Source organism: Oncorhynchus clarkii, chromosome 23 (genome assembly GCF_045791955.1).
Source record: "Oncorhynchus clarkii lewisi isolate Uvic-CL-2024 chromosome 23, UVic_Ocla_1.0, whole genome shotgun sequence".
Lineage (NCBI taxonomy): Eukaryota > Metazoa > Chordata > Actinopteri > Salmoniformes > Salmonidae > Oncorhynchus > Oncorhynchus clarkii.
In genome coordinates this window covers 3132752-3155855 of record NC_092169.1, presented here as the reverse complement: position 1 = coordinate 3155855, position 23104 = coordinate 3132752, and the positions used below count along the sequence as shown (strand labels likewise).

General features: G+C 41.3%; 1 protein-coding gene across 1 annotated transcript; it reads right to left on the bottom strand.

The window, feature by feature from the left end:
* Nucleotides 1–402: 402 nt before the first annotated feature.
* LOC139381441 (cytochrome P450 1B1-like) lies at nt 403–20302 on the bottom strand. The gene is made up of 2 exons (XM_071124958.1): nt 19290–20302; nt 403–1204 (listed from the first exon to the last, which is right to left on the bottom strand). The coding sequence occupies exons 1-2, from the start codon at nt 20300–20302 to the stop codon at nt 592–594; spliced, it is 1626 nt and encodes a 541-aa protein (XP_070981059.1). The 3' UTR covers nt 403–591.
* Between the last annotated feature and the right edge of the window lie 2802 nt (nt 20303–23104).

The following is a 23104-nucleotide window of genomic DNA, read 5'->3' as shown; positions in this document are numbered from 1 at the left end:
CATTAAGAATAAGTAAGGTAAGATTATTTCTCTGTCCATTCTTCCCTGAAACTTATATTTTCACTATCCTCTTTTTACAGCCCAACACTTTCTTTTGATTGCAATATGTTTTTCCCCAATCAAAGCACACAGAAATATGACAAACGAATTGAATAGAGACATTGGTGATTTTATCAATGAAATCATATTAGGCTATGTTAATGACATTGAACTCATTATATTGCCTACTAACTAGATGTGTTACATTTTGTTTTATTTATTCGTAGTGTAGCCCTATGAATTGGGCTACTATTATGTTCTGTTCCTCCGACTTTCAGGTGAGAATTTTTTTTGTTGCCCAAGGCATAACCTTTTGCCGACCACTGCTGTACATAGTTTAGCGGGGATAGCAAGGGGGCGGCAGATTTTTGTCTCGCTTAGGGCAGCAGAACGTCCAGGTCCGTCCCTGGTGACATCCGTTACATTCAGATCATAAATACATTTATAATAACTATATAGTAGCTGATATCTGATGGCACATGAGGATGAACTGCAGCTCATTAATCTTCTTCAGAGTGTTTTTCTTTCAAGCTTAATTTAGTGACTCTATTCTCAGTCTGATCTGGAGTTGACTGTGTCCTCCTGAGTCCCCCCATAGAGGGGCTTTTGACTAGCCTTCTCCAGGACTTCCATGCTGTCCCGTAGACTGACTGCTATGGAGAAGTTATTGGGCTTCAGGGTTAGTCCGTAGGTGTAGTCAATGGTGGGCGGCTTGTCTGGGTCGGGACTAAAGTGGGCCTGGTGCACCAGCAATGCTGTAAATAGGAACAGATGCATCTTTGACAGTTCCTCTCCGATGCACCGTCGCTTTCCCAAGGAGAAGATGAGCACGCTGCTGGCCAGGTCTTTGTTCAGTGAGCCGTCCTGATCCAGGAAGCGCAGAGGGTCAAAGGTCTCCGGGTGTGTCCATTTGGTGGGGTCGTGGTTGCTGGACCACTGGTTGATGAAGATCACTGTGTCCTTGGGGATGGTGTAGCCCATGATGGTGGTGTCGGTGATGGTGCTGTGGGGGATGGTGAGCGGCACGAAGCTGGTAAAGCGCATCATTTCGTAGATGAAGGCCATCACGTAAGGCAACTGGGACTGGTCCTCGATGATGGGCAGATGGCTCCGGTCAACCACTTTGTCTACTTCCTCCTGGAGACGCAGCTGAATATGAGGAAACCTATATAGGAAAAGGTCAAAGGTGAACACTCAGATCACAGGTAATTCAATAATTTCCTAAATAATTTCCTATTGAGAAGCTAACCTCTATTTCAACACTGAGGGCATTCTCAATACAGTAGTGATAAATCATTTTTGGTGGGTAACTATGGGCAGCAGGTTACAGGTTATTTCCACATTTTGTGACATTACAGCTTTATTCTAAAATGAATTAAATAAAAAAAATGTCCGCATTAATCTACAAACAATACCCAATAGCAATAAAGCGAAAACAGTTTTTTGGACATTTTTGCAAATAAAAAAGTACTCAGAATCAACATGGTAGGGATGAAAACACAGCAAACAGAGGACATAGAAAGCACAGTATGTGGGTATGTGTGGGTGTATTGTGATGCAAGGTGGGGTGTGTGTTTTTGTGTTTGGAAAAGTATGGAGTGAAAAAGGAAATGGGTGCGAATACCTAAGCCCATGTGTGTCTGTGAGCAGGGGTTGTAAGAGAGAGCTTTCAATTTTGTGCAGATATAGGATATACATTTTTTTAAATCAATTATTAATATAGTTGAGTTATTTACTGTTCTATCATGATGGAACGGTCCCCAACACTATACCCTAGACACACACCTGAACGACCCATACGACCCATAAGGAGAAGGCCTTATCTGTTTTATGGACCCACTAAAGCAGTACCAACCCCTCAAGATTCTGGGCCTGCCTGGCAGAGTGGGTCTTACAAAGCCAAAGCCCCCTGATGGGTGAGTATAATATACAAGGAATTTCTGAAAGCTGCTAATGAGAAACTTGACGACCTTGTACCTAGCCGGTGGGGATTCCGGCGGGGTGCCTCCACCCAGGTAGTGGCAATGCTGGCAACAATAGCTGCAGTAACCCATGGGGAGTTTATTTTTATTTATATATATAAATATATATGTTTTGATAACTATATATAATACAAATCGAGGTGAGGGCGTTGGAAATGTTTTTGGGGGTTGATCTACTTCTGTTCTGTGGGTGGTACTGTGTGCTCTTTCGAAGGATGGGTCCCGGTCTCTCGGGGCCCTGGGATCCGGGGGGACATAGATGGTCTGCTGATGGGGGGTGGGGGGGTCTAGCGGGTGGAATAGTGGATGAAAATTGAAGGTTTACTTAGTAGCAATGCAAATAGCATGGTACAGCTATATGGACACTCAATTACTATGGCATTTTTTAATAGTAAGTTTACCAACATATATAATGATAAATAGAATTTAAGCTTGTATCTCAGTATGGTAAATGGTGAAATAAGTATAGCCAGCTATAATTGTAATGGCTTAGCAGATAATAAGAAAAGACGATCAGTATTTACCTGGCTAAAAGACAAGGAATATAATATATATTGTTTACAGGAAACTAATAACAATTTTAGATGAAGTTGTGTGGAAAAAGGATTTCTCCCATGTGCAAAGAAACACAAAATGGGTGATTCAATTTATTAATAATAATTTTTATCCAAATGTGCAAATTGTCCAAACAGATCTGCAAGGTAGATGGATGATTTTAAGTATGTTATTGGACCATAAACAGATACAGCTCATTAATCTATATGGTCCAAATAATAATGAAACATGCTTCTTTGAAAATATACAGTACCAGTCAAAAGTTTGGATACACCTACCATTCTTTATTATTACTATTTTGTACATTGTAGAATAATAGTGAAGAGATCAAAACTATGAAATAGCACATATGGAATCATGTAGTAATCAAAGTGTTAAACAAATCAAAATATATTTTAGATTTTAGATTCTTCAAAGTAGCCATCCTTTGCGTTGATGAAAGCTTTGCACACTCTTGGAATTCTCTCAACCAGCTTCACCTGGAATGCTTTTCCAACAGTCTTGAAAGAGTTCCCACATATGCTGAGCACTTGTTGGCTGCTTTTCCTTCCCTCTGCGGTCCAACTAATCCCAAACCATCTCAATTGGGTTGAGGTCGGGTGATTGTGGAGGCCAGGTCATCTGATGCAGCACTCCACCACTCTCCTTCTTGGTCAAATAACCCTGGTGTTTGGATCCATATCTTGAAAATTTGGACTCATCAAACCAAAGGACTGGTCTAATGTCCATTGCTCGTGTTTCTTGGCCCAAGCAAGTCTCTTCTTATTATTGGTGTCCTTTAGTAGTGGTTTCTTTGCAGCAATTTGACCATGAAGGTTTGATTCACAAAGTCTTCAGTTGATGTCGAGATGTGTCTTTTACTTGAACTCTGGCAAACATTTATTTCGGCTGCAATTTGTGAGGCTGGTAACTCTAGTGAACTTATCCTATGCAGCAGAGATTACTCTGGGTCTTGCTTTCCTGTGGCGGTCCTCATGAGAGCCAGTTTCATCATAGCGCTTGATAGTTTTTGCAATTGCACTTTTTGTTTTATAATTAAAAATATACATATATTTCACCTTTATTTAACCAGGTACAGTGCCTTGCGAAAGTATTCGGCCCCCTTGAACTTTGCGACCTTTTGCCACATTTCAGGCTTCAAACATAAAGATATAAAACTGTATTTTTTTGTGGAGAATCAACAACAAGTGGGACACAATCATGAAGTGGAACGACATTTATTGGATATTTCAAACTTTTTTAACAAATCAAAAACTGAAAAATTGGGCGTGCAAAATTATTCAGCCCCTTTACTTTCAGTGCAGCAAACTCTCTCCAGAAGTTCAGTGAGGATCTCTGAATGATCCAATGTTGACCTAAATGACTAATGATGATAAATACAATCCACCTGTGTGTAATCAAGTCTCCGTAGAAATGCACCTGCACTGTGATAGTCTCAGAGGTCCGTTAAAAGCGCAGAGAGCATCATGAAGAACAAGGAACACACCAGGCAGGTCCGAGATACTGTTGTGAAGAAGTTTAAAGCCGGATTTGGATACAAAAAGATTTCCCAAGCTTTAAACATCCCAAGGAGCACTGTGCAAGCGATAATATTGAAATGGAAGGAGTATCAGACCACTGCAAATCTACCAAGACCTGGCCGTCCCTCTAAACTTTCAGCTCATACAAGGAGAAGACTGATCAGAGATGCAGCCAAGAGGCCCATGATCACTCTGGATGAACTGCAGAGATCTACAGCTGAGGTGGGAGACTCTGTCCATAGGACAACAATCAGTCAGTCGTATATTGCACAAATCTGGCCTTTATGGAAGAGTGGCAAGAAGAAAGCCATTTCTTAAAGATATCCATAAAAAGTGTATTTAAAGTTTGCCACAAGCCACCTGGGAGACACACCAAACATGTGGAAGAAGGTGCTCTGGTCAGATGAAACCAAAATTGAACTTTTTGGCAACAATGCAAAACGTTATGTTTGGCGTAAAAGCAACACAGCTGAACACACCATCCCCACTGTCAAACATGGTGGTGGCAGCATCATGGTTTGGGCCTGCTTTTCGTCAGCGGGGACAGGGAAGATGGTTAAAATTGATGGGAAGATGGATGGAGCCAAATACAGGACCATTCTGGAAGAAAACCTGATGGAGTCTGCAAAAGACCTGAGACTGGGACGGAGATTTGTCTTCCAACAAGACAATGATCCAAAACATAAAGCAAAATCTACAATGGAATGGTTCAAAAATAAACATATCCAGGTGTTAGAATGGCCAAGTCAAAGTCCAGACCTGAATCCAATCGAGAATCTGTGGAAAGAACTGAAAACTGCTGTTCACAAATGCTCTCCATCCAACCTCACTGAGCTCGAGCTGTTTTGCAAGGAGGAATGGGAAAAAATGTCAGTCTCTCGATGTGCAAAACTGATAGAGACATACAGCTGTAATCGCAGCAAAAGGTGGCGCTACAAAGTATTAACTTAAGGGGGCTGAATAATTTTGCACGCCCAATTTTTCAGTTTTTAATTTGTTAAAAAAGTTTGAAATATCCAATAAATGTCGTTCCACTTCATGTTTGTGTCCCACTTGTTGTTGATTCTTCACAAAAAAATACAGTTTTATATCTTTATGTTTGAAGCCTGAAATGTGGCAAAAGGTCGCAAAGTTCAAGGGGGCCGAATACTTTCGCAAGGCACTGTAGGCTAGTTGAGAACAAGTTCTCATTTACATCTTCGACCTGGCCAACATAAAGCAAAGCAGTTTGACACAAACAACAACGCAGAGTTACAAATGGAATAATCAAACATGCAGTCAATAATACAATAGAAAAAGTCTATATACAGTGTGTGCAAATGAGGTAGGATGAGGGAGGTAAGGCAATAAATAGCCGTAGTGGCAAAATAATTACAATATAGCAGTTAAACATTGGAGTGATAGATGTGCAGAAGATGAATGTGCAAGTAGAGATACTGGGGTGCAAAGGAGAAAAAAAAAAAAAATCACAGTATGAGGGATGAGGTAGTTGGATGGGTTATTTACAGATGGGCTATGTACAGGTGCAGTGATCTGTGAGCTGCTCTAACAGGTGGTGCTTAAAGCTAGTGAGGGAGATATGAGTCTCCAGCTTCAGTGATTTTTGCAGTTCGTTCCAGTCATTGGCAGCAGAGAACTGGATGGAAAGGAGCCAAAGGAGGAATTGGCTTTGGGGGTGACCAGTGTGATATACCTGCTGGAGAATGTGCTACGGGTGGGTGCTGCTATGGTGACAAGTGAGCTGAGATAAGGCGGGGCTTTACCTAGGAAAGACTTATAGATGACCTGGAGCCAGTGGGTTTGGCAACGAATATGAAGCGAGGGCCAGCCAACAAGAGCATACAGGTCACAGTGTTGGGTAGTATATGGTGCTTTTGTGACATATGGTGACAAAACGGATGGCACTGTGATAGACTGCATCCAATTTGCTGAGTAGAGTGTTGGAGGCTATTTTGTAAATGACATTGCCAAAGTCAAGGATCGGTAGGATAGTCCGTTTTACGAGGGTATGTTTGGCAGCATGAGTGAAGGATGCTTTGTTGCGAAATAGGAAGCCGATTCCAGATTTCATTTTGGATTGGAGATGCTTAATGTGAGTCTGGAAGGAGAGTTTACAGTCTAACTAGACACTTAGGTATTTGTAGTTGTCCATATATTCTAAGTCAGAACCATCCAGAGTAGTGATGCTGGACGGGCGGGCAGGTGTGGGCAGCGATCGGTTGAAGAGCATGAATTTAGTTTTACTTGCATTTAAGAGCAGTTGGAGGCCATGGAAGGAGAGTTGTATGGCATTGAAGTTCATTTGGAGGTTTGTTAACACATAGTCCAAAGAAGGGCCAGATGTATACAAAATGGTGTCGTCTGTGTAGAGGTGGATCAGGGAATCACCCGCAGCAAGAGCGACATTGTTGATATATACAGAGAAAAGAGTCGGCCCGAGAATTGAACCTTGTGGCACCCTCATAGAGACTGCCAGAGGTCCGGACAACAGGCCCTCCGATTTGACACACTGAACTCTGTCTGCGAAGTAGTTGGTGAACCAGGCGAGGCAGTCATTTGAGAAACCAAAGCTATTGAGTCTGCCGATAAGAATACGGTGATTGACAGAGTCGAAAGCTTTGGCCAGGTCGATGAAGACGGCTGCACAGTACTGTCTTTTATCAATGGCGGTTATGATATAGTTTAGTGACTTGAGCATGGCTGAGGTGCACCCGTGACCAGCTCGGAAACACCGGAGAAGGTACAGTGAGATTCGAAATGGTCAGTGATCTGTTTATTATCTTGGCTTTCGAAGACTTTAGAAAGGCAGGGCAGGATGGATATAGGTCTATAACAGTTTGGGAACAGGAACAGATATAGCCTTTGGTTCACTCCAGACTTAACTGCCCTTGACCAGCACAAAAACATCATGTGGCGGACTGCACTAGCATCGAATTGTCCCCGCGATATGCAACTGTTCAAAGTGTCACCCCCTTTGAAGAGGGGAATGACCGCGGCAGGTTTCCAATCTTTAGGGATCTCGGACGATACGAAAGAGAGGTTGAACAGACTGGTAATAGGGGTTGCAACAATGGCGGCGGATAATTTTAGAAAGAGAGGGTCCAGATTGTCTAGCCATGCTGATTTGTACAGGTGCAGGTTTTGCAGCTCTTTCAGAACATCTGCTATCTGGATTTGGGTGAAGGAGAAGCTGGGGAGGCTCGGGAAAGTAGCTGCGGGGGGTGTGGAGCTGTTGGCCAGTGTCGGGGTAGCCAGGAGGAAAGCATGGCCAGCTATAGAGAAATGCTTATTGAAATTTTCGATTATCATGGATTTATGGCTGGTGATCGTGTTACCTAGCCTCAGTGCAGTGGGCAGCTGGGAGGAGGTGCTCTTGTTCTCTATGGACTTTACAGTGTCCCAAAACTTTTTGGAGTTAGAGATACAGGATGCAAATTTCTGTTTGAAATAGCTAGCCTTTGCTTTCCTGACTGAATGCATGTATTTTTTCCTGACTTCCCTGAACAGTTGCATATCGCGGGGACTATTTGATGCTAGTGCAGTCCGCCACGTGATGTTTTTGTGCTGGTCAAGGGCAGTCAGGTCTGGAGTGAACCAAGGGCTATATCTGTTTCTGTTCCTACTTGAAGAAAGTAATGATGGATTGTAATTTTTCTTTGCTTATTTGAGCTGTTCTTGACATAATATGGACTTGGTCTTTTAACAAATAGGGCTATCTTCTGTATACCACCTCTATAGTGTGGGGTAGCCTAGTGGTTAGCGCGTTGGACTAGTAACCGGAAGGTTGCAAGTTCAAACCCCCGAGCTGACACAGTACAAATCTGTCGTTCTGCCCCTGAACAGGCAGTTAACCCACTGTTCCTAGGCTGTCTTTGAAAATAAGAATTTGTTCTTAACTGACTTGCCTGGTTAAAGGTTAAATAAAAATTGTCACAACACAACTGATTGGCTCAAAAGCATCTGTTCTTAGAACGACCAGGCATCCTCGACTGATGGGATGAGGTCAATATCTTTCCAGGATACCCGGGCCAGGTCAATTAGAAAGGCCTGCTCGCTGAAGTGTTTTAGGGAGCATTTGACAGTGATGAGGGGTGGTCGTTTGACCGTGGACCCATAGCGTATGCAGGCAATGAGGCAGTGATCGCTGAGATCCTGGTTGAAAACAGCAGAGGTGTATTTGGAGGGCAAGTTGGTCAGGATAATATCTATGAAGGTGCCCATGTTTACGGATTTAGGGTATTACCTGGTGGGTTCCGTGATAATATGTGTGAGATTGATGGCATCTAGCTTAGATTGTAGGACTGACGAATTGTAGCATATCCCAGTTTAGGTCACCTTACAGAACAAACGCTGAAGATAGATGAGGGGCAATCAATTCACATATGATGTCCAGGGCACAGCTATGAGCTGAGGGGGGTCTATAACAGGTGGCAACAGTGAGAGACTTATTTCTGGAGAGATTCATTTTTAAAATTTGAAGCTCGAACTGTTTGGGCATAGATCTGGAAAGTATGACACAATTTTGCAAGCTATCTCTGCTGTAGATTGCAACTCCTTCCCCTTTGGCAGTTCTATCTTGATGGAACATTTTGTAGTTGGGTATCTCAGAATTTTTGGTGGCCTTCCTAAGCCAGGATTCAGACATAGCAAGGACATCAGGGTTGGCGGAGTGTGCTAAAGCAGTGAGTAAAACCAACTTAGGGAGGAGGCTTCTGATACCAAGGCTTTTTCGTTTACAGAAGTCAACAAATGAGAGTGCCTGGGGACACGCAGGGCCTGGGTTAACCTCCACATCACCCGAGGAACAGAGGAGGAGTAGGATGAGTGTACGGCTAAAGGCTATCAAAACTGGTCGTCTAGTGCATTGGGGACAGAGATTAAAAAGAGTAGATTTCTGGGCGTGGTAGATTAGATTCAGGGCATAATGTGCAGACGGGTATGGTGGGGTGCGGTTACAGTGGAGGTAAGCACAGGCACTGAGAGATGATAAGAGAGGTTGCATCTCTGGACACGCTGGTTATGCTGGGTGAGGTCACCGCCTGTGTGGGAGATGGGCCAAAGGAGGTATCTGAGGCATGTTGTGGGACTAGGGGCTCCGCAGTAAACTAAAACAATGATAACTATCCTCAACAACAGTATACAAGGCATATTGACATTTGAGAGAGACATAAAGTGAGGCATAAAGCAATCACAGGTGTTGATTGGGAGAGCTAGCTAAGACAACAACGTGTAAGACAACAACAGCTAATCAGCTAAGACAACAACAACAGGTAAAGTGGCAATGAATCGGCAGAGCGGGTTGGTTAACTACCTGCAGGGTCTGAGTTCGGGGCTAGGGCCGACAGATAAACAAAAAATAAACAAAGTGGAGTACCGTGATTAATGAACAGCCCAGCAGGCATCAGCTATGTAGCCAAGTGATCATAGGGTCCAGTGAACAGCAATAGATGGAACAGGGAAGCCGCGGGGTAGTCGTTAACATGCTAGCACGCGGGAGACACAGCGTTTAAAGTTAGCAGGCCCGGGTAAGTAGAAGCGTCTGCTCCGATGTCCGGAAAAGGCCGGTTGAGGGCACAGCAGATGGAATTGCGTCTGCAGACCAGTCGTGGTGGTACGGCGGGGCGTTGTGTCGACAAAGGGTCTGGGCCAGATGGCGAAAGGGGTATTGTAGTTGTAGTAATTTATTTTGGCAGCCGGAAGATGCGCCTGGCTCGCGGGCAGGGGCGTTAGCCTGGTGCTAGCATCGGGGCAGGGGCGTTAGCCACTATAGCCACTCGGTAGCAGCTAGCTAGCAGCGATGATCCGATGCAAAGGTCCAGAGCTTACGGCAAGTATCCGGTGGAGTAGTGGATTCTAGCCGTGTTGGCGGTAGAGTCCAGGAGGCAACAGCTGAGTAGCCGGTTGATCACAGAGTAGGCCGGGAGGGGGGCCTGGCTCAGGGCTAGCTTCGGGGCTGGGTCACTCTGTGGCAGCTAGCTAGCGGCAATGATCAGGAGTAATGGTCCAGGGTTTACGGCAGGAATCCGGCGTTGTAGTGGAGAAAAACAGTCCAAGGCTGGCAGGTATTATCTAAAATAAAATAAAAAATTGGCTAAAAAAACGGCTGGTGCCTGTGCGGAAGGTAAAGGCTGCTAGCAGTGGCTAACAATGACTAAATAGCTAGTAGCTAATTAGCTGGTTAGCTTCTGATGGAGGTTCTGGCTATAAGGTTTAAAACAAATAGCGGATCCGTGTCACATTGAGTGAGGCAGGTTACCAGAAGGTATATTTAATTTAAAAATGGAAAGAAGATTGAAAAATAAATTGAAATATATACAAAAAGTAAACGAGAGGATGACAAACCACATCTGCACTGCTACGCCATCTTGGTTTATTGTGGAGAGCTTTTGGAAGGCTACCTGAAAATGTTGACCCAAGTTAAGCAATTTAAAGACAATGCTACCAAATACTAATTGAGTGTATGTAAACTTCTGACCCACTGGGAATGTGATGAAAGAAATAAAAGCTGAAATAAATAATTCTCTCTACTATTATTCTGACCTTTCACATTCTTAAAATAAAGTGGTGATCCTAACTGACCTAAGACAGGGAATTTTTACTAGAATTAAATGTCAGGAATTGTGAAAAATTGAGTTTAAATGTATTTGGCTAAGGTGTATGTAAACTTCCGACTTCAACTGTACATGGCGGAGGCTCAATCAAGCTCGTCATCTTGACTACTTTCTTATGTCCTTCTTACTGGCACCAAAAGTTTAAAATGTGTTGATAGGGGACAAAATACAGTCGGACCATCAAATAATTGCCATCTATATTACTCTTACAGAATATCCACGTGGGCGAGGAAATTGGAAATGTAATCAAAGCTTATTGGATGATAACAGACTTTTCCGGACATAACATAGGTACACCAGATCCCCTTATTGTATGGGACACTTTTAAATGTGCCTTTAGAGGCCATGCAATTCAGTACTTGTATCTAAAACAAAAGCAATTTTGGTCAAAAGAAGCCATATTAATTAAGGAAATGGAAGAACTAATAGTACACATCGATACAGTAGCAATAAAACTGTACTATAGAGGCACAGAATAAGTTAGAGGAACAACAAAAAGAAACGGAGGAACTTATTCAAGAAAGATCAACTGTAATATATTATATTAAATAAAGCGAATTGGATGGAACATGGGATAAAAATCAACAAAACATTTTTTAATCTTCAACATAGAAATGCTACCAAATTTGTTTTACTGAAACTTGTGAAAAATGGAGTCACCCATGATTTACCAAACAATACTTTGAAAGACGAATCAAAGTACTTTAAGCACATTTTCATTTCAGTCTCCTCCATCTCCACCAACCGAAGATAACTGTATGGATTTTATTTATTTTAATAATGTAAAATTAACAGCTATACAGAAAGACTCATGTGAAGGCCAAATTACAGAGGAGGAACTTCTTGATGCAATTAAATCATTTAAAACCTGGGAAAACTCCAGGGTTGGATGTTATACCCGTAAACATAACATAAACATGTTTTGTTATACTCAGAGGACTGTTATTAGCATGTTTTAACCACTCCTAAAAAATGCTCAACAAGAATATCTAACTTCATTATTACTGAAAATCCGGTACATTTAAAAAAAAATGGAGGCCCCTTCAGTGTTGTAATGCAAATATTCTTGCAAAATCCATAGCGCATAAAATGTAAAGGTATTGTCAGATAATAATAATTGTTTATCGTAATCAAACAGGTTTTTTACATGGACGATACATTGGAGATAATATAATATAAGTCCGGGAAACAATAGAATATTATGAAAAACATGGGAAACCAGGCCTGGTTTTCATAGCTGACACTGAAAAGGCTTTTGATAAAGTAAGACTGGGATGCCTGGAATATATGCCTGGAATATTTCAATTTTGGAGAATCTGTTATAAAATGGGTAGAAGTTCGGTCGTGATTGGGAGTCCCATAGGGCGGTGCACATTTGTCTCATTATCAACAGTACATTTTTACTGCAAATTATGGTGCATTTTTGGAAAATGTTGTGGGCGGGGAAATAATTGCTGTATTTTGAATGGTACAGTAATTCTACCCCCCAAAATACAGTACTGTACCGTATCTTTGGAATGGCAAAAACCTTTTCACTGCTAGTGGGCTCCCGAGTGGCGCAGCGGTCTAAGGCACTGCATCTCAGTGCTAGAGGTGTCACTGCAGACCCTGGTTTGATTCCAGGCTGTATCACAATCAGCAGTGATTTGGGAGTCCCATTGGGCGGAGCACAATTGGTCCAGTATCGTCCGGGTTTGGCAGGGGCAGGCCATCATTGTAAATAAGATTTTTTTCTTAACTGACTTGCCTAGTTAAATAAATAATAATATGAATATGAATATGAATAGTAACCCTAGGTGTAAAATAGTAAACAATGTATACTTCTCTGAAAGTATTAAACTGTCAAGAGGAGTAAAACAAGGTTGTCCACTATCGCCATATCTATTTATTATGGCCATCTAAATGTTAGCTATTAAAATCAGATTCAACAATAATATCAAGGGGTTAGAAATCAATGGCTTAAAAACAAAGTTGTCATTGTATGCTGATGATTCATGCTTTTTAAACCATAATTTGGATCCCTCCACAGCCTCATAGATGATCTAGAAACTCTTTAGTCATATTCCAGTTGACCTACACTACCATTCAAAAGTTTGGGGTCACATAGAAATGTCCTTGTTTTTGAAAGGAAAGCAAATTGTTGGTCCATTAAAATAACATAAAATTGATCAGAAATACAGTGTAGACATTGTTAATGTTGTAAATGACTATTGTTGCTAGAAATGGCAGATTTTTTTAAATGGAATATCTACATAGGCCTAAAGATGCCCATTATCAGAAAACCCTTTTGCAATTATGTTAGCACAGCTGAAAACTGTTGTCCTGATTAAAGAAGCAATAAAATGGCTTTCTTCAGACAGGTTGAGTATCTGGAGCATCAGCATTTGTGGGTTCGATTACAGGCTCAAAATGGCTAGAAACAAATATCTTTCTTCTGAAACTCGTCAGTCTATACTTGTTCTGAGAAATGAGGGCTATTCCATGTGAGAAATTGCCAAGAAACTGAAGATCTCGTACAACGCTGTGTAATACTCCCTTCACAGAACAGCGCAAACTGGCCCTAACCAGAATAGAAAGAGGAGTAGGAGGCCCCGGTGCACAACTGAGCAAGAGGACAAGTACATTACAGTGTCTAGTTTGAGAAACAGACACCTCATATCTCCTCAACAGGCAGCTTCATTAAATAGTACCTGCAAAACACCAGCACTATGGCCTTCTGGAGGACTTTGTCGCCACCCGTGGTCCCCAATTCACGTCACATATATGGAGAGCCTTCATGGAGAAGCTGGGGGTCACATTGAGCATCACATCCGGGTAACGGCCTCAGTCCAACATACAGGTGGAAAGGACCAACCAGGTGCTGGGGAGGTTGCTGAGGAGTCACAGTCAGGACCCACAGAGGAAGTGGGCCCGGTATCTTCCCTGGGCAGAGTACGCCCAGAACTCACTTTCTCACTACTCCAAGGGGTTGTCTACCTTCCAGTGCATCCTGGGGCACCAGCCTGGCGCCGTGGACCTTGAGCCAAACCAAAGCCCCTGCGATGGATGAGTGGTTCCGGTGCGCAGGGCATGTTTGGGACGCTTCCCACATGAGGCTCCAATGCGCCGTCCAGCACCAGAAGGAGCAGGTGGATTGCCACAGCATTTAGGCACCCGTTTTCAAGCCTGGTGAACGCTTCTGGCTCTCCACCAGAAACCTCCCGCTCCGCCTGCCCTGTCGGAAGCTGAGCCCCCGGTTTGTGGGGCCATTCAAAGTCCTCCAGAGGGTCAATGAGGTAACTTACCAATTACAGCTTCCCAATGACTACCGGATCTCACCCTCTTTTCACGTTTCCCTCCTCAGGCCGGTGGTTCCTGGTCCCCTCGCTGATGCCGTCTCCCACCCCTCCGCCTCCCCTGGACATCAAGGGTAGTCCCACGTATGCCGCCAGTTCCCTCCTGAACGCCAGATGTCGTGGAGGTAGGTTACAGTACCTGGTGGACTGGGAGGGGTACAGTCCAGAGGAGCGGTTTTGGGTTCCGGTGGACGACATTCTAGACCCCAAATTCATCAGAGATTTACACCTTCGCCGTCCAGACCGGCCCGCTCTTCGTCCTTGGGGCTGTCTTCCTGGCCAGCGTTGTCCTCTTCGTCCACTCCTGCTCCCCTTGTTCAGCACTCGACATCGCCGGTCTAGTAACCACCGGTCCTGGCAACCCATCCTTAGACACACCTGGCAAACCATCCTTTACGCACACCTGGCAACCTTCATTACACACACCTGCGCCTCATTAGGCACACCTGGACTTCATCACCTCCCTGATTACTTCCCTTTTATATAGCACTCCGTCAGAAAAGACAGAACAAATAATACAGCAAATATTGTGGTTAAACTAATTGATTAAAAAAAACATTATTTTTCAACAAATGTCTTTTTTTAAAGGTATAATCTTTGTAAATTTTATCATAAATAGGACTGGTGGAGTTATGTCACACATGCAGCTAACAAAAATATATGGAAATGTCTGTGCTACCCAAAATTACAACCAACTAATTGCAGCATTGCCACAAAAATGGAAGAGGCAAGTGGAAGCGGGAAAAAGTAAGGAACTTGTCTGTTAGTCCTGCATTAAAGATTTTCAAAGAAAATTGTGATAAATAAAAAAGTATACCAGTTTCGTTTAAGGACCATAAAATTGGCAGAGGTGCTACAAACTGTAGAATGCAAAATAGTTGGGAAGAGATTTTCGATGTACCGATTCCATGGCACATAGTTTATGAACTGATATGCAAAACAACACCAGATTCAAAACTTTGAATTTATCTATTTGAATTATTATACAAAATTATTGTAACCAATAGAGCGTTATATATATGGGGGATACAACCATCCCAGCTCTGCAGATTTTGGTGCGAAGAGATGATTTGTTTTGGTACTGTCCATATGTAGCTTGTTTTTGGTCGCAGGTCCATGAATGGTTGAAGAAGTGCAACATTTACCTGGAGCTAACTCTGCAGATAGCACTCCTGGGGTATTTGAAAAGTCATAATCAATCAATCAATAATATAATACTACTTTTAGCAAAAATGTTTATCTTTAATTTACAATCTGTAGAAACTATGAGAATACAAAGGTTTGGAACTTTTGTGAAACATCACAGCACAGTTGAAAAATATATGGCAAAATATAAATTAAACTGTATGGTCTTCAGACATAGATGGAAGGGGTTGATGGTAGCTGAAGGATGGAATTAAAAACAAACAAAATATAAATTAAACTGGATGGTCTTCAGACATAGATGGAAGGGGTTGATGGTAGCTGAAGGATGGAATTAAAAACAAACAAAATATAAATTAAACTGGATGGTCTTCAGACATAGATGGGAGGGGTTGATGGTAGCTGAAGGATGGAATTAAAAACAAACAAAATATAAATTAAACTGGATGGTCTTCAGACATAGATGGGAGGGGTTGATGGTAGCTGAAGGATGGAATTAAAAACAAACAAAATATAAATTAAACTGGATGGTCTTCAGACATAGATGGGAGGGGTTGATGGTAGCTGAAGGATGGAATTAAAACCAAACAAAATATAAATTAAACTGGATGGTCTTCAGACATAGATGGGAGGGGTTGATGGTAGCTGAAGGATGGAATTAAAAACAAACAAAATATAAATTAAACTGGATGGGCTTCAGACATAGATGGGAGGGGTTGATGGTAGCTGAAGGATGGAATTAAAAACAAACAAAATATAAATTAAACTGGATGGTCTTCAGACATAGATGGGAGGGGTTGATGGTAGCTGAAGGATGGAATTAAAACCAAACAAAATATAAATTAAACTGGATGGTCTTCAGACATAGATGGGAGGGGTTGATGGTAGCTGAAGGATGGAATTAAAAACAAACAAAATATAACTATTGTAAAATACATTGTGGCCGTAAAATGTATATAGTATGTATAAGCTGGAAGTAGATGCCTAAGTGTTGTTGTTTATTAGTTTACTCCAATTAGTTGAGGGGTGGTAGGGTTAGGGGAGGAAAAGAAAGGAAAATATATTTCAAAAAGATATGTTTCTATATTTACAAAAAAATGTATGCGGGATTCGAAATGAAGCAGACAATTACATTGATGGAATCTACAATATATCTGCACTACTAAAACGGATCTATCCCCTAAAATAAAAAATAAACAAAAACAATAAACAAAATCTAAAAAATACCTTATTTACATAAGTATTCAGACCATTTGCTATAACACTCAAAACTGAGTTCAGGTGCATCCTGTTTCAATTAATCATCCTTGAGATGTTTCTACAGCTTCATTCGAGTCAACCTGTGGTAAATTCAATTGATTGGACATGATTTGGAAATACACACAATTGTCTACATAAGGTCCCACAATTGACAGTGCATGTCAGAGCAAAAACCAAGTCATGAGTTCGAAGGAATTGTTTGTAGAGCTCCGAGACAGGATTGTGTCGAGGCACAGATCTGGGGAAGGATACCAAAATAATTCTGCTGCATTGAAAGCTCCCTTGAACACAGTGGCCTCCATCATACTTAAATGGAAGAAGTTTTGAACAACCAACATTCTCTGGTCTGATGAAACCTAGATTTAACTCTTTGGCCTGAATGCCAAGCGTCACTTCTGGAGGAAACCTGGCACCATCCCTACAGTGAAGCATGGTAATGGCAGCATCATGCTGTGAGGATGGTTTTCAGGGGCAGGGACTGGGAGACTAGTCAGGATTGAGGGAAAGATGAACAGAGCAAAGTACAAAGATATCCTTGATGAAAACCTGCTCCAGAGCTCTCAGGACCTCAGACTGTGGCAAAGGTTCACCTTTCACCTTCCAACAGGAAGCATACAGCCAATACAATACAGGAGTCGCTTCGGGACAAGTCTCTGAATGTCCTTGAGTTGCCCCGCCAGGGCCCGGACTTGAACCCAATCAAACATCTCTGGAGAAACCTGAAAATACCTGTGCAGCGACGCTCCCCATCCAAACTGACAGAGCTTGAGAGGATCTGTACAGAACAATGTGAGAAACTCCCCAAATACAGATGTGCCAAGCTTGTAGCTTTCTACCCAAAAAGACTCTAGACCGTAATCGCTGCCAAAAGTGCTTCAACAAACTCCTGAGTAAAGGGTCTGAATACTTCTGTAAATGTCATATTTCGGTTGTTTTTTTTATTTATTTTGCTTTGACATTATGGGGTATTGTGTGTAGATTGATGAGTAAAAAAAACCAATTTCATCAATTTTAGAATAAGGCTGTAACGTAACAAAATGTGGAAAAAGTCAAGGGGTCTGTATACTTTCCGAATGCACTGTAATTGCAGAGAACCCGGTGTTTTCAGGATATATTTGCATGGCTGTTGTTAGGCCCTAGACGATGTCAAGAGCCGGCAAACCGTGCCAATATATCCTCCAATGATACATTCGATCGCATTATCACTTTTAAACATGGGTTACCAACATATTCAGATAATGATTGAGATATTTTCATTAAAAACTTTGTTTTGATGAATTTATTCATACTATTTCATCATTCCATTCATTATATGTTGTCCCAACACTAATCTGGTGTTGCTACCCAAGCCGGCTAGTCATTTGTTCTATTGGTTTGGTTGCCATAGACGGGACCCAGTTGTTCAGTCTTTTTGCTCCGTATTTATGGACGTGACCCAGTCGTTAGTTCTGAATGTTCCATTTCCATACTGGCGGGCAACGTTCTTATCCCTTACTTTATACCCAGCTAGCAATGAGGAATCGGCCCAGTTGCTGCCCGGAATCCTAGCCGTAAGTAATACCAAAGATGTTCTACTCATCTATCTGTGGTAATACTGCCAAAGGCGGCCCAGACTCTGGGCCACCTGAGGTCGGCCAAGTCTGACTCTCAGCGGAGTGCAGCCAGAATAACAGCAAAGTATCTGCATTTTTATTTGTTTAACTGTTTTCTAGAGACATTTATTTGGATACATCAATAACAATGAGCTCATGAGGCACGATTTCGCCTGGCATAGAAAATGTGCTCTCTCTTTAGACAAACCTCCGCTGTTGAAAACGAAATGTTGGTCAAAAACAAATGTGAGATAATATCTAGATGCTTTTTATAGTGGAGATCAAGTGTATTAATTTATTGGCTGGACTGATGAGACAGTGGATTGCGCAGTCAGATGGAACAGAGTTAATGGGCATTTTAATGTCATACATTTAGCTAGTGGTAACTTGTGGAATAGACACCGGCTGAAATGCGCTTTTAACTAGCATTCAGAATTAGACCCACCACTTTAAGTGATAATGCCCGATTGTTAGTCCTGAGACGAAATCAAATCGTGACAATATATCCTACAAATACTGGCTTCAAGGTCATTATCACTTTTATTTACTTTTTATTTAACATTTACTTTATCGGGGAGTCATACTGAGACTAAGGTGTCTTTTACAGATGAGCCCAAAATTACAGAAATTACAGAAAATGCAGACATCAAAATATAAATAAAACAAAACACATTAATCACTAATAAGGTCCTCAATCAGCTTCAGAACAATTGCATTAATTACTAGGTATGTAAACGCTTTTATTTTTCCTGCGCAAACAAGCTACAGTATGCCTACTGTTAATCCAACTGGCAACACACAGCATGTTCTACTGCTCAGAATACGTTATTTCCTGAAGCGATAGTTTAGGAAAAAACAGCCGAGTCCTCATTTTAGGCTGCCAATACCTGCCTGGGCTCTTCTGATATTTAATACTAGTACGTAACATCATAGTTCTGCTACTGAAGTGCCGAATTCAAGAACAAGTACAGTACCCTACCAACAATGAAAGAGCAGAGCATAAGTGCTCTTTCGTTTTTGTTTATGTTGATTGTGAGATGGTGGCATACTAGGAGGTTAAGTAATTGTCCCAGTAAAAAATAGCTTTCTCCACTTTAGGCATAGGTTTTCTCCACTTTACGCATATAAATTATTCACTTTACATGTTGGGCTTTCTCAATTTTACACATAGGTGATTGTTAACAGAACATATCATGTGAGAAAAATAGTACTTTCATTTCACTTTAGCTGATTCAAAATTAATATGTATTACCTCACAAGTATCAGCATTATCCACTGAAGAGCAGTAGATAGTGTGTCTTGGCTTGCTCCAAAAATATCACCGATAGTGGGTGGCACATAATCTTTGCCTGGTGAGACCCTTGGTGAGCTGTCCTTGGGATGGTCCAATGCCATGATGAAAGCATCTGTCATGTCCCGGATGGTGCTTGACTGAATGGTCTTTCGATGCTCGACAACTTTATTAAGGATAAATTTACTGAACTCCTGGTTGAGCTCTTTAAAGTTTTCAAATATGTTTTTTATTGGGTTGGGGAAATACTGGAGCCAAGGCATAACATCCACGATGCTTCCAGCTCCCACTGTTTGGGTGAATTGATAGTTTCGACCCACCACTTGCGCAAACTCTTCGTCGTCGTATGAATACCTCTTTCCAAAGCACACGGCGGTCATTACGTTAGCGGTTGATACCACCAAGTATGTCATCGGCTGGAAATATTGGTGCTCTTTAGTTTTTACCAGGAAAATATGGAGCAGCTCCCTTACTTCGCAGACAACATGGTTTTCGAAGGCCTTTTTGGTGTGCATGTTGCCGGTAGAAAACATCCGAACAGTAGATTGGGCCACTTTTCGATGCACTTTCCACCATTCGCTAAATGTACCAAAAGCAATGCCATCGCCATTGGAAACATATTGAAACGAGGCAAAGTCCGGTCTGCCTGCGAAATCAAATCCCTTTTTGATGAGCGCCTGCCTGATTGCGTCGCAATTCAGTACCACAACGTCCCGGCAGCCGAGTTTGATTTGAAAGACATCCCCATATTTCCGTGACATGCGAGATAAATAGAGGTGAGGAGTGTTGCCAAGCTCTACTGCGTTCCCAATGACCGGCCAAGCGAACGGTCCAGGCGGGCTGTGTACTTCCCAACTCCGCCTGATCCTGCGCCACAGGAGCATGGCAAAGAGAAAAGTCAAAGACGCCAATAGCAGGCCGATACTCCTTGGCATTGGCCGAGTCATCTCTTCGAATATGACTTGCAAGTCCATTATGGAGCCTAGAGAAAGCAATAAATTAGTTCTATAAAAAAAATCATTAATTGATTATAGGGCAAAATACACGTAAATCCAATAATCATTATTTTGAGACACAAATATAGTCTAGTGGAAATATTATTACAGAGCAAAATATGGCACAAAATACCGGGAATAAATAAACACCACCTTGCAGTTCGTTTGTTGCTTCTTCTAAGAAAATAACAGCCTGATGTTAATTGTAGTTTGTCTGTTACTAATGTTTGTATGAATAAGCTCCTATCCCGTCGATGCAGATTGTAAGGCTACGTTTTAATGTAAGCACAAGAAGCGCGCTCATTAGGTGTCACTTATTTATATAGCTGATCCAGCTTGAAAGTACGAATTATTGAAGAATGAAATCCGCAAAACCTGCGCAATAGACAGAAAAATAAATGCAGTTATTATGTCCAGTAACTTTATTTATATTATCGTGCAGTTCCAGACCTTCCACTCTCCACATGTGAATAGCCTTCTGTTGTCCCAAGTTATGATTTATCTTAAACAGAAGTGTCAAATAGCATCATAGCTCGTCGGCGTCTGAGTCGTGGTTTGTTGTAGAGCTGTCAGCTCCCCTCCCTCCCCCTTATACTCTCCCCTCTCTCTCTCCCTCTCTGTCTGTCTCTCCGACCCACCAAGTCCAGTGTTCTCCAACTGGCAGCCGGCTGGGCGAATTTGGCCCGCGGGAGGTTTTACTTTGTCCCCCAAAGTTTTCTGAGCTAAAATAAATATTTTTGATTAAGAACATATGACAATAATAATTGTTTAACATAAAATACTGTAAAATAAAAACACCAGGAAATCAGCTCAAGTCATTTTAATTTTGGAAATCTGTTCTCAAGGATTCCCACACATACTAGAGAGAAACAAGTGAACATTTACAAATGTATGCAAGGTTTGAAATGATTATGGTTTAGTCAAATATGATATCTCTTTGGGATTCTTGCTGTCAAATTTCAGTCTACAAATGATTTGTAATTATGTCCCGGCCCCCTGACCATCCGCTCAATAAAAAAATCGTCCCGCTGCTGAATGTAGTTGATGATCCACAACCATAATGAAATATCATTATTTTTTTTAAATGATAGTTAGTGTCTGATGAAAGCTATTGTTTATTCAAATTCAATATCTTAACATGCAGCAAATGAGAGAGGACTTATTTAATTTGAACGGTGTTGAATTTACGTAAATAAAGCTTGGGTGTAGGGGCCTACTCATCCATTCTTTCAAATGATCTGATATTGTAATTTATTAAGGATTTCAAACGAATTCGTGTCATTTACAGTTGAGCTAAATGCGAGTTTCAAATGGATCTAAGAACATGTATTTTTCATATGCTATGAATAAAAAAGGGTCCTAATGTGTTTAGCCTACATATAGGCTACAGAGGATCATACTCATGAATAGAACAAAAAAACTGACTGGGTTTTTCTTGTCGTTTTATTTCTTATTTTACAGGAATATAGCCTACAATTTTCAACAAGTAAAATATGTCAGTATTAATTTATAATTATAATTGTATTATTAATCATGAATATTCTAGGCTATACAAACATGATAATGGTCATAATTATGAATAATAACCATACATTATTTTTAATTATAATTATAAGCTGATAGTCCATTGTTTTATTCCCTTATTGAGGCCTGATAATATAGGCCTGCAATACATGACAGAGACCGGGTTTCAACATAACCGGATTTCAAGCATCCATGCAATAACTTTGTAACTGTTGATCCCGCACAGTCATCTTATTTCCCATGTAAAAAATAGACTTTGAATGACCAAAACATAAATCAATATTTCTACGCTATTAAAATGCTCAGAATGAAAGGAAATTGTACCTTTTCTCTCATCTCTAACTATCAGGAAGCCTGAATGAATGGGCTGAGTTGGTATTCATGAAATCGCCTTGACTGACAGCTCTTTGAAACGCCCTTGTGGTCGTTGCCAGGAAACAAACTCAAATCAAATCAAATTTTATTTGTCACATACACATGATAAGCAGATGTTAATGCGAGTGTAGCGAAATGCTTGTGCTTCTAATTCCGACAATGCAGTAATAACCAACGAGCAATCTAACCTAACAATTCCACAACTACTACCTTATACACACAAGTGTAAAGGGATAAAGAATATGTACATAAAGATATATGAATGAGTGATGGTACAGAATGGCATAGGCAAGATGCAGTAGATGGTATCGAGGACAGTATATACATATGAGATGAGTAATGTAGGGTATGTAAACATAAAAGTGGCATAGTTTAAAGTGGCTAGTGATACATGTATTACATAAAGATGCAGTAGATGATATAGAGTACAGTATAATCTAGAAGAAAAAGAAACGCACACCTATTTAGGCGAGGTGCTGGCTAGCGGAGTAGAAAACTTGAAAATAAAAGAGAGCCGCACACTCTAGGAGCTCAGATGCAAACATTTAATTACCAACTATTTTGACAGCCAAGCTGTCTTCATCAGGGTATGATAATATAGAGTACAGTATATACATATACCTATGAGATGAGTAATGTAGGGTATGTAGACATTATATTAAGTGGCATTGTTTAAAGTGGATTGTGATAGATTTTTTACATACATTTCCATAAATTTCCATTATTAAAGTGAACTGGAGGTCCCTGCTTTGATGCACCTGTACTGACCTCGCCTTCTGGATGATAGCGGGGTGAACAGGCAGTGGCTCGGGTGGTTGTTGTCCTTGATGAACTTTATGGCCTTTCTTTGACATCAGGGGGTGTAGCTGTCATCGCTTGTCC